Consider the following 13,524-nt stretch of genomic DNA (forward strand, 5'->3'; position numbering starts at 1 on the left):
ACCAAATATGGAGGATGTGGAAAGGTCAGGTAATGACCACCGCATATTCCTGGAGCAATATGACCTTAGTTGCTAATGGTCCTAAAAAAAACAAATAACAAATAACAACAGTTGTCATTAGGAAAACGAAAAAAGCCTAGATCATTTAAAAATATTAATTTACATGCTTTGCCAGTTAAATATTTCTCACAAAACAACACGTGGACGAACCAAGATATATTTCATGATTGGTTTCATAAAATATTTGTACCATGTGTAAAATCACATTTGGCATTAAAAAGGTTTACCACAATATGCAATGCTACTGAAGGACAATGCACCACCTCATCCCATACACGTATGTGATTTAAAAAGCGATGATGGCATGATATTTTGCCATGATTACCACAATATGCAATGCTACTGATGGACCAAGGCATGATTGGCAGTATGAAATGTCGTTATCACAAAATGTTTCTTCAAAAACTTGTTTCGGCAGAAAATAAATTAGATGTGATAGAGTTTTGGAAATGCTGTAAAAGATGGAAGCACTATAAAAGATGCTATTTTTGATGTCACTGATGCCTGGAATGATGTTCCAGTTCAAACAATACAAAGAAGCTGGAATAAGTTGTGGCCAGAAATATATTCAACTGATAAAATTATTGCGATGGAGGAAGTAAATGATTGGCTTGATATGGACAAAATGGACGTCAGGTGCGAAATTTTAACAACGATGAAATTGTGTAAAGACTGATGACAATTTCAGATGATTCTGAAAATACGTTGTCAAAGTGCATTGAGTGGTTCGAGGTACAAGAAGAAGCAGATGCTACGCAAGTTTTACTTTTGCATAAAATTTGTAACGTTGCCTCCCAAAAGACTCGAGGGATAAAGAAACAAAAGAAATTGACTTTCTTTTTTAGAAAAGAAATTTAATTATGTAATATTGTTTCTTTTTAAATTTCTTTGACATTAGAACAATGTTGTATGCAGGACCGGCTCGAGGTATATTTGCACCCCGGGTGGGGAGGCATCCCTGTGCCCCCTTCCAGATAGAAAAAATTTAAGGTGTTTTTATTGAGTTAATATTTTTATTTTTGCTAGAGAAAAGTTAAAAAGACAAATGTAAACACAAAAAAAAAGACAACCAGAATAGTTATAGTGTTTTAATTATCATATTAAAATATTAACAATAAAATTTTTTACAAAAGAGTCAATTTTTTATAAGTTCATTTATCAAACTAGCAGCAGCAGGTTGCAGTTATGCTTGCCTTAAATTTATATAATAATAATAGTTTCTATAATTAAATTTTAGCCATTCATGTAAAAGAAATGGATGCAGCATATAGGATTGTAACCAATCACCTATAATTATACCAAATTTCAAATCGGTATCCCATCTGGAAGTGAAAGGATTTGGAGACAGACCGACACCTGACAATACTTAATAGCAGATGCTTACAGAATAAATATAGATTTTACATTACATTACAAGTTATATCAAAGCTATTTAAAAATACAAAACAAAAATTTAAGAAAAAGTTTTTGTTATTAGCACCAAATGTCATATTTTTATCGAGTGCCAAATGAAATTCCTTTAATGCATTCCTTTCCTTGATTTTATATCAGAAAATTTATTAATGACATTGGTAAAATCCAAATTTGCAGCCACATCATTTTCAATTAATAGTATTGCTAATGAATTTAATTTTGCCTGCGACATCGATGATCACAAATATGTTTTAATTAGTTTTAATTTGCTAAACTCCTTTCCTCACTTGCTACAGTTAGTGGAATTGTCAGTATAACTCTCAGTGCTATCCATACATTTGGAAATGTAATTGATTGTTATTTATAAATTTCAAAATGCTTAAGTATTTATCAGGTACCTTATCAGTGTCTCAATTTCCGGACACAAATCTTCACCATTTACATCACACTCACTTTTATCACTTAATTGAATTTCAAGTGTGTTACACCTTTTCAATAGATCATCATGGTTTACATTTTTTTTTTTAATATTGAACAAAAATCCCCACGTATCATTATATTCTTTTATTTGCATGAATTGTTCTGATGACATGATTCAGAAAAATGTAAATAGAAATGCAACAACGGACCAAAAGGGAGCAATAAACTGTAGTTCGTAGTTATGATACTTGAAAAATAAAATCCTTGTGGCTACAAATAGGTTGAGATACAAATGGAAGGATTGACATATGTTTTTCTCAAAACATATATATTAGACTCTACCCTGATACGTCTTTCAGGATAGCGCCTGGAAGAGACAATAAAAGCGCCCCATTCAAGGGAGCTGCCATTGTTTTGCAAACTCAGTCTAGCTCTAAGGGGTGTGAGAGAAAATTTCTGGTTAGTCTGGTATTCCCGGATTCTCTATCCATTTTCGCTAAAATCTTTGAAAGGCGGAGGGCCTTTGCATCGGACGTATGCCACGTGGCTGATGCATTTTCGAATGTTTACTGCATTATATAGAAAGAAAGGGCCTCCACATCTTTCATTTTCCCCCCTCCCACTAAGCATATGCGCCCTCTCAAACCTTCGACACCCCCAATGTCATGTGCCCCGGGCAACTGCTCGGCGCACTCATAGCTCAGGCCGGCCCTAGTTGTATGTAATACAGTAAAACCCCGCTATTCGCGGTTTTGCAGTCGCTGATTTAATATAAAATGGAACCTAAAAAAATGTGAATTTTAAAGCGCCGTGAACTTTTTCTGCCATAAAAAAACATGGGTGTGGCTAAAATTATCTTTTCCGGTCAAAACAGCGCTCATTGGGTGGGGGGAGAGGGGTGACAAAATCGCGAACGTGGATGTTGTCTCACTAATCCTTGTTGTGTTATGCGCTTGTCATGGAAGGTTTCGTTGTTTGCTTTTGATTTATATGCTTACAAAAGTGATAAATCTACCGTTTTGCAGTGTAAAACAGACTTTTTCGAGTGTTTTAACGGAAGAAAGTGACTTTATTGTGGACAAGTTCTTTCTAACCCGTACAAAAATATGGCTACGAATAACAAGGGAAATGTGAAAAGATCAAAAGTGATGACATTAGCAAATAAAATTGAGTTATTAGACAAAATTTCTAATGGTGAAAGTGTCTCCTCAGTGGCAAAACATTATAAAATCAATGAGTCAACGGTATGATCAATCAAGAAATCGGAAGAAAAAATCCGTCATAGTGTCCGTGAAAACGCGCTAATTGCTTCAAAAATTTGCTCTGTAATTCGTGATGTTAAATTAGAAAAAACGGAAAAGGCTTTAAATCTGTGGATAGAAGACTGAACTCAAAATAAAATTCCATTAAGTTCACTCATCACATCATTCATGAAAAGGCAAAACTCCTTTATCAACATTTTAGCGAAACTGGTGATAGCACTGGCGGGATAAGTTTTTTAGCTATAGCAAAGCCGCTGGATTGAAAGATTTGTTTGAAATTTCTAATAAATATTACATTTAATATTAAATTGTTTCTTATTTTCATTTCGATGCCTTATGCTTGCATTTCACTATGTACTGTCTATGTACATAGTCATATTATGAAGGTACATATAATACATACATAGACAAAATTTTAGACTAGTTTTTCTTATATATTTCATACTTTGGAACGGAACCCCTTTATTACTATGGGAGCCATAACTCAGTATTCGCGGCATTTCTCAGGAACGTAACCCCCACGAATAGCGGGGGTTTACTGTATTGTTTTCTTTTAAATTTCTTTGACATTAGAACAGTGTTGTATGTAATATTGTTTTCTTTTAAACTTTTTATGACATTACTAGACCAATGTAAGTCAAAATATTAAAAATAGGTATGTATGTATATATTTGTACTGTGGTTTTTTTGATGACCCAGTAAAAAATAAATAATAATTCAAGTTAAATTAAATTTAATGAGGTTATGTACTATGTAATAAAATAAACAAGTTAGATGACCCGGTCTATTGTATTTTTAATATGTTTAATGTACATATTCTATTATCTGTCATGGTCTCGGTCCCATACCCTGATGGATAATTGAAGTTCTACTGTAAATATTATTTTCAATCTATTATGAACACAACTGTGAGAAAGCCATTTTTGATTTTGAAATTATATAATTTTAATTAATTCTTTAAAATACACCCCTTCCCGGCACACTTTAGATGTTTTTATAACATTTTTTTTTAATGCCAGCATGTGCCAATTTCTCTGCTCAGTGAGTGAAACCTGAAAGAAATGAGAATGGAAAAATTAATGTGCTTGATGTATTTGATGATGGCAATAAATTTAAACATCTGTTGCAAGCGAAGCATCAGCACTGTGAGACACTATGATATTAAGAGTAAAAGCCGGTGGAATTACTTAACAAATTGAAAAAAAAAAAAAAAAAAAAAAAAAGCCGTGAATTAGGGTTGAATTTGAAAGTTCTGCAATTCTGCCCAGACACAATAGGAGGGAGTATATGATGAGAGCCTTGTCGATCAGTTTGGCCCTGGAGGGATTGTGCAAGGCTCAAGGGGTAGAATTTTTTTCAGCCTGGTCTGTACTTGTTAACAGGAGAGACTGCTTCTACAGGGATGGGATACACTTAAATAGAAAGGGTGCAAGTATATTCGCTGATGCTATCGAGGCAGTGTTAGGTGGGTCATAAAACTGCTAGCTAGGAGGAATGCAAGGACTAATAGATTAACAGTAGCCACTGGCAGAGGTGAAAGTGATTCTTGCACTGCTTCTATTGGAATGAGCAGCAGCTTGGAGAACAAGATGCAGGGTATTTCAGAGACTGCTAGCAGTCATTGCTGTACAAGTAAACACATGGATTGTGTTAGGGTAGCTAAGAATAGGAACAGGTGCATGTATACTTGCGTGTACACCAATGCTAGGAGTTTGGTAAATAAATTTGAGGTATTGCTCCAAACATCAAAGGCAGATATTGTTGGGATATCAGAGAAGTGGTGTCACACAGATATAAGGAATACAGAACTGGAATTTAGGGAGTACAATGTGTACAGGAAGGGAGGAGGGTTATGCTATTAGCTAAGAAATACATAAAATCCAAGGAAGTGAAGCCAGTCGACATCGCTGGACAGTGCAGTGTCGAGTCAGTTTGATGTGACATAAGCATCGGGAAATCAAAATTGAGAGTAGGAGTGTGCTATAGGCCTAATGACTCTGATGAGTATAATAAGAAACTGTACAGGGAAATAGAGTGGGCCAGTAAATCAGAGTCTTATAATGGGAGATTTTAATTTCCCAGATATTGACTGGAATTTGGGGGCTGGTCACTCACACATTAGCAAGGCTTTTGTGGATTTATTGGATGATTGTTTTCTACAGCAGCATGTTCGGGAGGCAACTAATGGGAGTAATACTCTTGATCTGAATATCAGTAGTGATTTTTCATGCATTAAGAATCTGGAGATAAAGGAACCACTAGGTGGCAGTGATCACAGTGTGCTGAAGTGGGATTTACTCAAAGAGGTAACTACCATCATGGGTAAAGGGAAGGGCTTTTGCTTTCGTAAAGGCGGACTATGGTGGTCTGAGACCGTATTTAAATTCTATACAGTGGGACCAACTTATGATGTTACCAACAGCAAATTCAAAATGGGAAGTATTGAAAGAATTTATCTTGGAAGCTACTAGGCTTTACATACCAACTAAGAAATATTGTTCAAGGTTTAGGCCTAAATGGATGTCAGATGAACTAATGAGACATATGGCAGCGAAGAAAAATGCATGGGACACATAAATTAATGGGTGACATGGAAGCCTATGATAGATATAAGCTGGTCTGTAACCAAGTCACAAAGGAGATCAAGCAGGCAAAGGCAGATTATGAGAAATCTTTGGCAAAGGATGCAAAGAAAAACAGCAAAAGAGTTCTTTACCTATGTAAACTCTAGAAGGAAAGGGATGATTCAGATTGGTCCACTGGATATTGATGGTTCAACTGTTGATGAACCTGCTCAGGTGGCTAACAAACTAAACGAGTATTTTGCATCTACATTCACACATGAGGAGTTATTCAGGGAGGGGAATGCCAGAGGTGAATTAAACTCTGGCAGTGAGCTAGATGATTTTGTCATAACTGAGAGTAAAGTGGAGGAGAAATTGTTGAAGATAAACATAAAAAAGGCACCTGGGTTGGATGGGGTCTATCCAGTTATATTAAAGGAGGCAGCAAAAGAAGTAAGCAAACCCTGAGCCATAATTATGAGAGCTTCCTTGGACTCAGGGGAGGTACCCATGGACTGGAGATGTGCAAATGTAACCCCAATTCACAAATGAGGATCAAAGGGCGACACAAAGGACAGATGTAGAATAGATGTGCGGAAATTTGCCTTTAGCCAGCGGGTGGTTAATTGCTGGAACAAACTTCCATCTGTCGTTGTGGAAGTTGATATGCTGAATAAATTTAAGGAGGAACTGGACAGGCATTTGGAGGGAATGGTGTGATTTTTTTTTTTTTTTTTGGCTGATGCTGCATAAGCTCCTCCACTTGCTTTCTTCCATCACGTGCTGCTACTACTACTACAAGTAATTATAGACCTGGTAGTTTAACTTTTGTTTCAGGAAAATTGATGGAAGCACTGGTTAAAGAAGCACTGCAGGATAATCTAGACAAGACTTCAGTTATAGCTCGGACACAGCATGGTTTTGTTAAGGGAAAGTCTTGCCTGGATACTATGATGTGGTCACAAAGGAACTGGATATTTGGTCTTAGAAAGGCTTTTGATACTGTTGCACATGGAAGACTGCTAAACCAATTGGGTCAGTGTGGCACTGGAGGCAAACTGCTGCTGTTGATAAAGGGATGGTTGAGTGGGAGAAGACAGAGTGGTAATCAATGGATACTGATCATCGTGGACTAATATTATTTGTGGAGTCCTTTGGTAGGGTTGTGTGCTGTTGCAACAGGATCTAGAAAAGATGAGCAGATGGTCTGAGAGGTACTACATGGACAGTGGTAGAGAATGAAAAGGACCTGCGGGTAATTGTGCAGCCCCCTTTCTCTGTGTGTGTGATTCAGAATTTTTTTTTTTTTTTTGCCTGGTGCAGCATAAGTCTCAGGCTTCCTTGCACCATATGGCTAATAATAATAAGAAGGCAATAGTCAGGCCACATCTTAAGTACTGTATACATGTCTGGAGGCCTCATTTTAATTGAGTATGCTAGCTTCTAACATGGAGCCAGCATACTCAATGACCGAACAATAAAAAAGCTGCTAATCTTAAATTCATGTTTTAGAACACTTAATGATATTACATTACATTATTAAGTGTTCTAAAACATGAATTTAAGATTAGCAGCTTTTTTATTGTTCAGTCATTGAGTATGCTGGCTCCATGTTAGCATTAGCATTAGTAGAGGCATATGATACAAGAAAGCAAGCTTTTGCAGCATCAGCCAAAAAAAAAAAAAACACGGTCCCATTTCACTCCTCCGTTCTTTTCAAATACCTGTCCAGCTCAGCCTTAAATTTATTTAGGCTATCAACTTCCACAACAAAGGATGGAAGTCTGTTCCACCAATAAACTACCCACTGACAAAAGGCAAACTTCCGCACATCTATCCTACAACTGTCTTTCCTCAATTTGAATTTATTCCCTCTCAGGTGATTATTCTGAGCAAGAGGAAGAATCCCATCAGCATTGAACATGCTCAAACCATTCAGGGCTTTATACACGTCAATCAGATCAACTCGCAGGTGCCTAGTCTCCAGACACTGTAATTTGCAAAACTTAAGCCTTTCTTTGTAAGAGCAACCCTTTGTTCCATTCACTAATCTTGTTGCCCTTCTCTATACTCATTCCAACAGCTGAAGCAGGAAACCAAGTACAGCAGACAGTCGATTAACCGGGATCAGATTAACTGTGAAGCAGATTATCTGGGACACTTCAAGACTCCAAATAAAAAAAATCAAAAGAAAAAAAATGAACCAGAAATCAAAAAAAATTCAAGTAATAACTAGAATACATATAAAGATATTTTGCAAGTCGTAAATAAACGGCATCATAAGTCATCATTGGGAGATTAGTGTACCTATTACCTTGCAATCCCCGCTCTCTTCACATCCGCCACTCAAAAAAAAAGAAAAAAAGAGTGAGAGACCAAATGTTTAGTTTGTTTTAGCGTGTCGTGTTGATTGTTGTGTTCTGTTGCAGCGCAAAAGGACAATTTTTTTTTTTTTTTTTTTGTTTAGAAATCGCGAAAATGATGGGCGCAAAAGAGTTGCGCTTTCAGTTAAACAAAAACTTGGAATTATTCAAAAGTTTGAAAACTGCGCATCTGTTAAATCTCTAAGGAATCATTATAATAAAGATGTATCAAAATGGCCAAACATTAACAAGTATCGCACGGAATTCAGATTTGTCAATAATAATATAGTAGCAATATGTTATTAGTCATTCCCGAGTTATGTAAAACTCTACGAAGTAAGAAGTCCTGGAACGTATCTCTTACATATGTCGGGGAATTTTTGTATTTTTAGATTAACCGGGAAATCGATTATCCGGGATTTGTTTTTTTACCATGTATCCTGGAAAATCAAGAGTCTACTGTATTTGCATTGTCACCTCTCAGAAATTGTGTTGAAAATTTTAATTGTGATGTTATTAATTTTTGGATACTGCAGTGTGTCACAACACAGGTTGTATTAGAACTGGTAGCGAATTCAATTCATCAAAACAAATTTGAAGAGATAATGAAGTATTTTCACGCTGCGGATAATACCAAAATATACAAGGATGATAGGTTTGTCAAAGTGCATCCATTTATGGACATTTTGAATAAAAATTTTCTCTCTTGTGGCACAGCTCTTGGACCGTCAAATGTATCCATTGATGAGTTAATGATTACGTATTATGGATGGTATCCCACAAAGCAATTTATTCGCGGAAAGCCCATACGATGGAGATATAAAGGATGGGGTGTTGCATCTTCTCTAGGCTATGTATTTGCCATTGATTTATATTAAAGAAAATATCAAACAGAAAACTGTGTTGGCTACAAGAATTAGTATGGACTGGTTGGAAAAATAGTCCTAGATTTTTTAGATATGCTTGAAATGTAGTACCTGGGAAGAAAGTTCTCACTATACTATGACAACTTTTTTACTTCACTTACATTATTGGACGAGATTCAAAAGAGAGATCATGGTGCTACTGGCACTGTATGAAGAAATAGAGTAGAAAAATGCGCATTGATTGACAATAAGCAATTTGAAAAGCTACCACGAGGTACCGAAGAGCGCTTTCTGGATAGAGATTCCAGTATTCTGGTTGCCAGATGGAACAATAATGGTACAGTGTGTACTGCAGCCACTCAGCACAGATTGCTCCCTGTGAAAAAAAAACTGAGTGATACTCAGCAGCCGAAAAAAGAAGTGACAATATTTGTTCCACATTTAATCAGTATGTACAACAGGCATATGGGCGGGGTTGACAGGATGGACAAAAACATTTCACACAACCGAATTGCAATTTGTGGCAAGAAATGGTACTTTCTCTGTTATATGATAAATGTCTCTGTTAAAAATGGGAAGGAGAATATGAGGAAGATATGCTAGCCTTTACTAGGTCAATTGTGCAATGCTGGCTTAAGAGATATGAAAATCCACCAAAAAATCTGGGAAAGCAATGTCTGTTGAGTATAAGTACCATGAATACAGAGACATGCTAAAACAAAGTGAGTTGACATTGTAGAAAGTGAACCAAAAAAAAAAACGGCGGAGATGCAAGAAATGCCATAGTCAAACTATATATATTTTCAAGAAATGTATAATGTTTCCTTTGCAATTTGAAATGTTCTGTTGCATACTATAAAAATCAGGATTAGGATTATTGTATTTTTTCAATTTTTAGTTTTATACACTTATTTGTTCAGTAAAAATATGAAACATCCATTTTCATTTCTATTTTCTATTCCATTTCCATCGTAGATAACAATATAAAATTCTGGAGTAGGCACAGTATGCTCAATACTGCATTCATGCAACAGAAGTTCAATGCTGTATGCTCAATGTTGTGTTCATACAACAAAGGTTCAGTGCTGTATGCCCAGCGTTGCATTTGCACAACGAGAAATTTTGGGCTCTAATTTTATAAATAGGCTTAAAAAATAATTTTAAACACCACTTTTGATCTATTTACATTGTAATTAATAATATATTAAAGTTTCAAGTGTTTCCAAATACCTTCATTATTTCTGGGCATAAATGAGTTAATTTGAAAGAAATGTTCCATAACTCCATTCTTGTGCTGCATTCCAGCTGAAAGCTGGATCTGTATTAAAAGTTTTTTGGATTTGTTAAAAGTTTCCAAGTATGGACTGAAAGTCTACTAAGCAACTTCCTGCTCACATAGGTGAGCAGACAGTTGCTTAGCAATAATTAATACTGAAGAACAGCTGTATGAATCATGACAATGTGAGTACACTCATTCTACAGAACAGTTTTCCTCATAGGTTGTTCGAATGCCAAATTCAAGGAAAATGTTTTTTCTCAATACAATAGAATAACTTTTATACTTGAAAGAAACTTGGAATTAAAGTTAAAAATAAGTATAAATGGGCCTGTTGTACTGGGATCCATGGTACAATGAAATAAGATAAATGTAAATCCAGTAAATATCTTTAATTATGAATACTTTGGAGCTTTTGAGACAATTTTAAAGTTAAAAATTTAGCATAATATTAATAAGGTATTTTTAATATGATTATATAAGAAAATAAGTAATATTAAATATAAATATTTTTGTGTAATTTTGTGTTAAAATAATTGCAGGTATTATGGAGATGATTCAGAATTGGAAAAGATGCCAGATGAGGATGAACGTACCAAAAATTTAAATTTACTTCTTGCATCTGCAAAGGCACGCCAACTTGAGTTTAATATATCAAGAGGGGTAAGTTCTTATGAAGACTGTATCCAAGAAGATAAGGAGCCAAATGTTGTAGACAAACAAAATGGATCAAATTTGAAAATTTCAAATGAAGGAACTATAAATTCTTCATGCACCAACGAAGAATCCAAACAGTCTTTATCAAAGAAACCTTCAGAAAGAAAAAAAAAAAAATCAACCAAAGAAAAAAAGAAAGTTCTGTTATGTGACAATGCACACAAAGTTGAATCTGACAGTTTAGAGCTCTATAGTGAATTTTCTGTAGCAAAATCTGTTGTTGAGAATAGTGAATTGGTGGAAGCAAGTCCTAAAAAGCATAAATTAGAAAATCAAGGATTTATTACAAATAATGAAAAAACTAGTGATACTAAACCACCCTTTGAAAAGTGGAAGATTTCAAAGAAGAATGAATTTGATGCAGAAATTGAAGATATAACTGATGAAGTAAAAAATGAACCCATTTTGAATGGAATAAACTCAGGGCATGATATTCAAACTCTGGGATTTACAATAATTGATGAGATTCAGAAACACAAAAGGCACAGCATTACAAGAGTTCTTCCAGATTGGTTGGAAAATCCCACAGTTATTAATGTTGATCTTACTGTCAAAGTGGATAAAATTGAAGAAGTTACACATTTTAATAATCATTTAATTTGTACATTAAAGGATTGTGGCATCCAAAACTTTTTTCCTGTTCAAACAGAAGTGATACCCTGTTTGTTAAGCATGAACTCAAAAGCATTATATAGTCGACCAAATGATATTTGTGTATCTGCACCAACAGGGAGTGGTAAAACCCTTGCATTTGTTCTTCCCATTATCCAATCACTTATGGGTCGAGTTGTGTGTACAGTGAGGGCTCTTGTTGTGTTACCTGTTCGGGATTTGGCCTTACAGGTTTTCAAAGTTTTTGAGACATACTGTAAAGGAACTTCACTAAAAGTTTGTTTAGTGACAGGTCAAAAAGACTTTTCTCATGAACAGTCTAGTCTAATTAAGTGTGGAATTAGAGGTTTTCAGTGCCTTGCTGATATTATTGTAGCTACACCTGGAAGGTTAGTTGATCATATTAATAGAACAGAAGGATTTTCATTACAGAATTTAAGATATTTAGTAATAGATGAAGCTGACCGTATGATGGAAGAAATTCAGCAAGGTTGGCTAAAAGAAGTAGAAAAGGCCATATTTAATACTTCTACTATTGAAGTAAATGGATGTATATGTTCTAGTGAGCAAATGCATTTCAAACTTCCTGCAGGTCCAGTTACTGCCTGTACATTTTCCCACGTTGCAGAACCTCTTCAAAAACTTTTGTACTCTGCAACACTATCCCAAGATCCAGAAAAGTTACAACGGCTGACACTCTTTCATCCCAAGTTGTTTACCTCTATTGCTAGGACTAAAAAGTTTAGAAACAGTATTAAAACAAAACAGAATATAAAAAACAAAGCGCTGGGAGTAGCAGATGAATTTGTGGGTAAATATATAACCCCAGTGGGACTTAAAGAATATTATACAGTTTGTGAATGTTCTGTGAAGCCTTTAGTTATATGGCATCTTATTATAAGTAAAGGTTTTAAGCGGGTGCTTTGTTTTGTATCAACAGTAGAAAATACACACAGGCTTTATCTCTTACTACAGGAAATGGGAAATATTAATGTAAGACAAATTTCATCCATGTCTAAGAGTGTATCTAGAAAGATTGTTTTGAAGAAGTTTGCTGCTGGAAAGTTGGATGTCCTTGTTTGTTCAGATGCAATGGCTAGAGGAATGGATATCAATAATGTCGATTGTGTTATTTTGTATGATTCTCCATTATACATAACTACATATATTCATAGAATAGGTCGTACAGCAAGGGCTGGAAGATTTGGAATTTCAATTACCCTAATAGAGAAAAATAAACTTGGGAGATTCCAGAAGTTGCTGAAATCAGCTGGCAAAAATACAGTTAAACCTTTAAATGTGTCAAGTTCAGAACTTGTGCCATTCCAGGAGCAGTATAAAAGTGCCTTAGAAAGAGTATCCCAAACTATACGTGAAGAAAGAAGAAAGAAAATGCAAATTTAGCAGTCGTGTGGGCTAGAATCATGGTTGAATAAAACTTATGTACTATTCTATACTTGAGTTTGATTTTTTGGGACAGGGATTTAAATCAAACAAATTTAAATTAAATTGATAAATGACAACTGCAAAAATAAATTCTGGTTTGAATGTGTTAGAGCAATTTTTTTTCCATTTGCCTTGATCCGGAAGGTATGATATAAGTACTTAAAATATAATAATAATTAAAAAAAAAGTTTAGTTCCAAAAAATCACAACCAGGAGACTATATGATAACTGTTAAGATAACTATGGACATATGTTGTCCTTCTCGAAATACAGCTATAAAAGAATTCTGCGGTCATCGATTGACAACTTCCACTCGTGTTAGAAATGGAAGTGCAAATGTTGCAGGAACTGCTGAAGACCACTGTCAGTCTTAATTTTAATAGTACATGTATAGAATTTATTGCATAGCCCTATGAATTGTGGAATGATATAGAGGAAAAACAGTGAGTTAGTACCTTGTGAATTTATTTGTTGTATAATCTTAGCAGAGGGCTTAAACAGTATGTTGTTCCTCATTCAGGGATG

At 35.1% G+C, this 13,524-nt stretch overlaps 1 protein-coding gene across 1 annotated transcript in view; it reads left to right on the forward strand.

Annotated features, from left to right (window-relative positions):
- Positions 1-13,025, forward strand: part of Dbp73D (putative ATP-dependent RNA helicase Dbp73D) — a 58,737-nt gene extending 45,712 nt beyond the window's left edge. The window contains exon 3 of the mRNA XM_090369937.1: positions 10,767-13,025. Coding sequence (XP_090226063.1) covers positions 10,767-12,957 — 2,191 coding nt within the window. The 3' untranslated portion in view covers positions 12,958-13,025. The remainder of the gene's footprint in view (positions 1-10,766) is intronic.
- Positions 13,026-13,524: the final 499 nt, after the last annotated feature.

This window comes from Mastigoproctus giganteus, chromosome 3 (assembly GCF_048544385.1).
Source record: "Mastigoproctus giganteus isolate SK-2022 chromosome 3, ASM4854438v1, whole genome shotgun sequence".
Classification (NCBI taxonomy): domain Eukaryota; kingdom Metazoa; phylum Arthropoda; class Arachnida; order Uropygi; family Thelyphonidae; genus Mastigoproctus; species Mastigoproctus giganteus.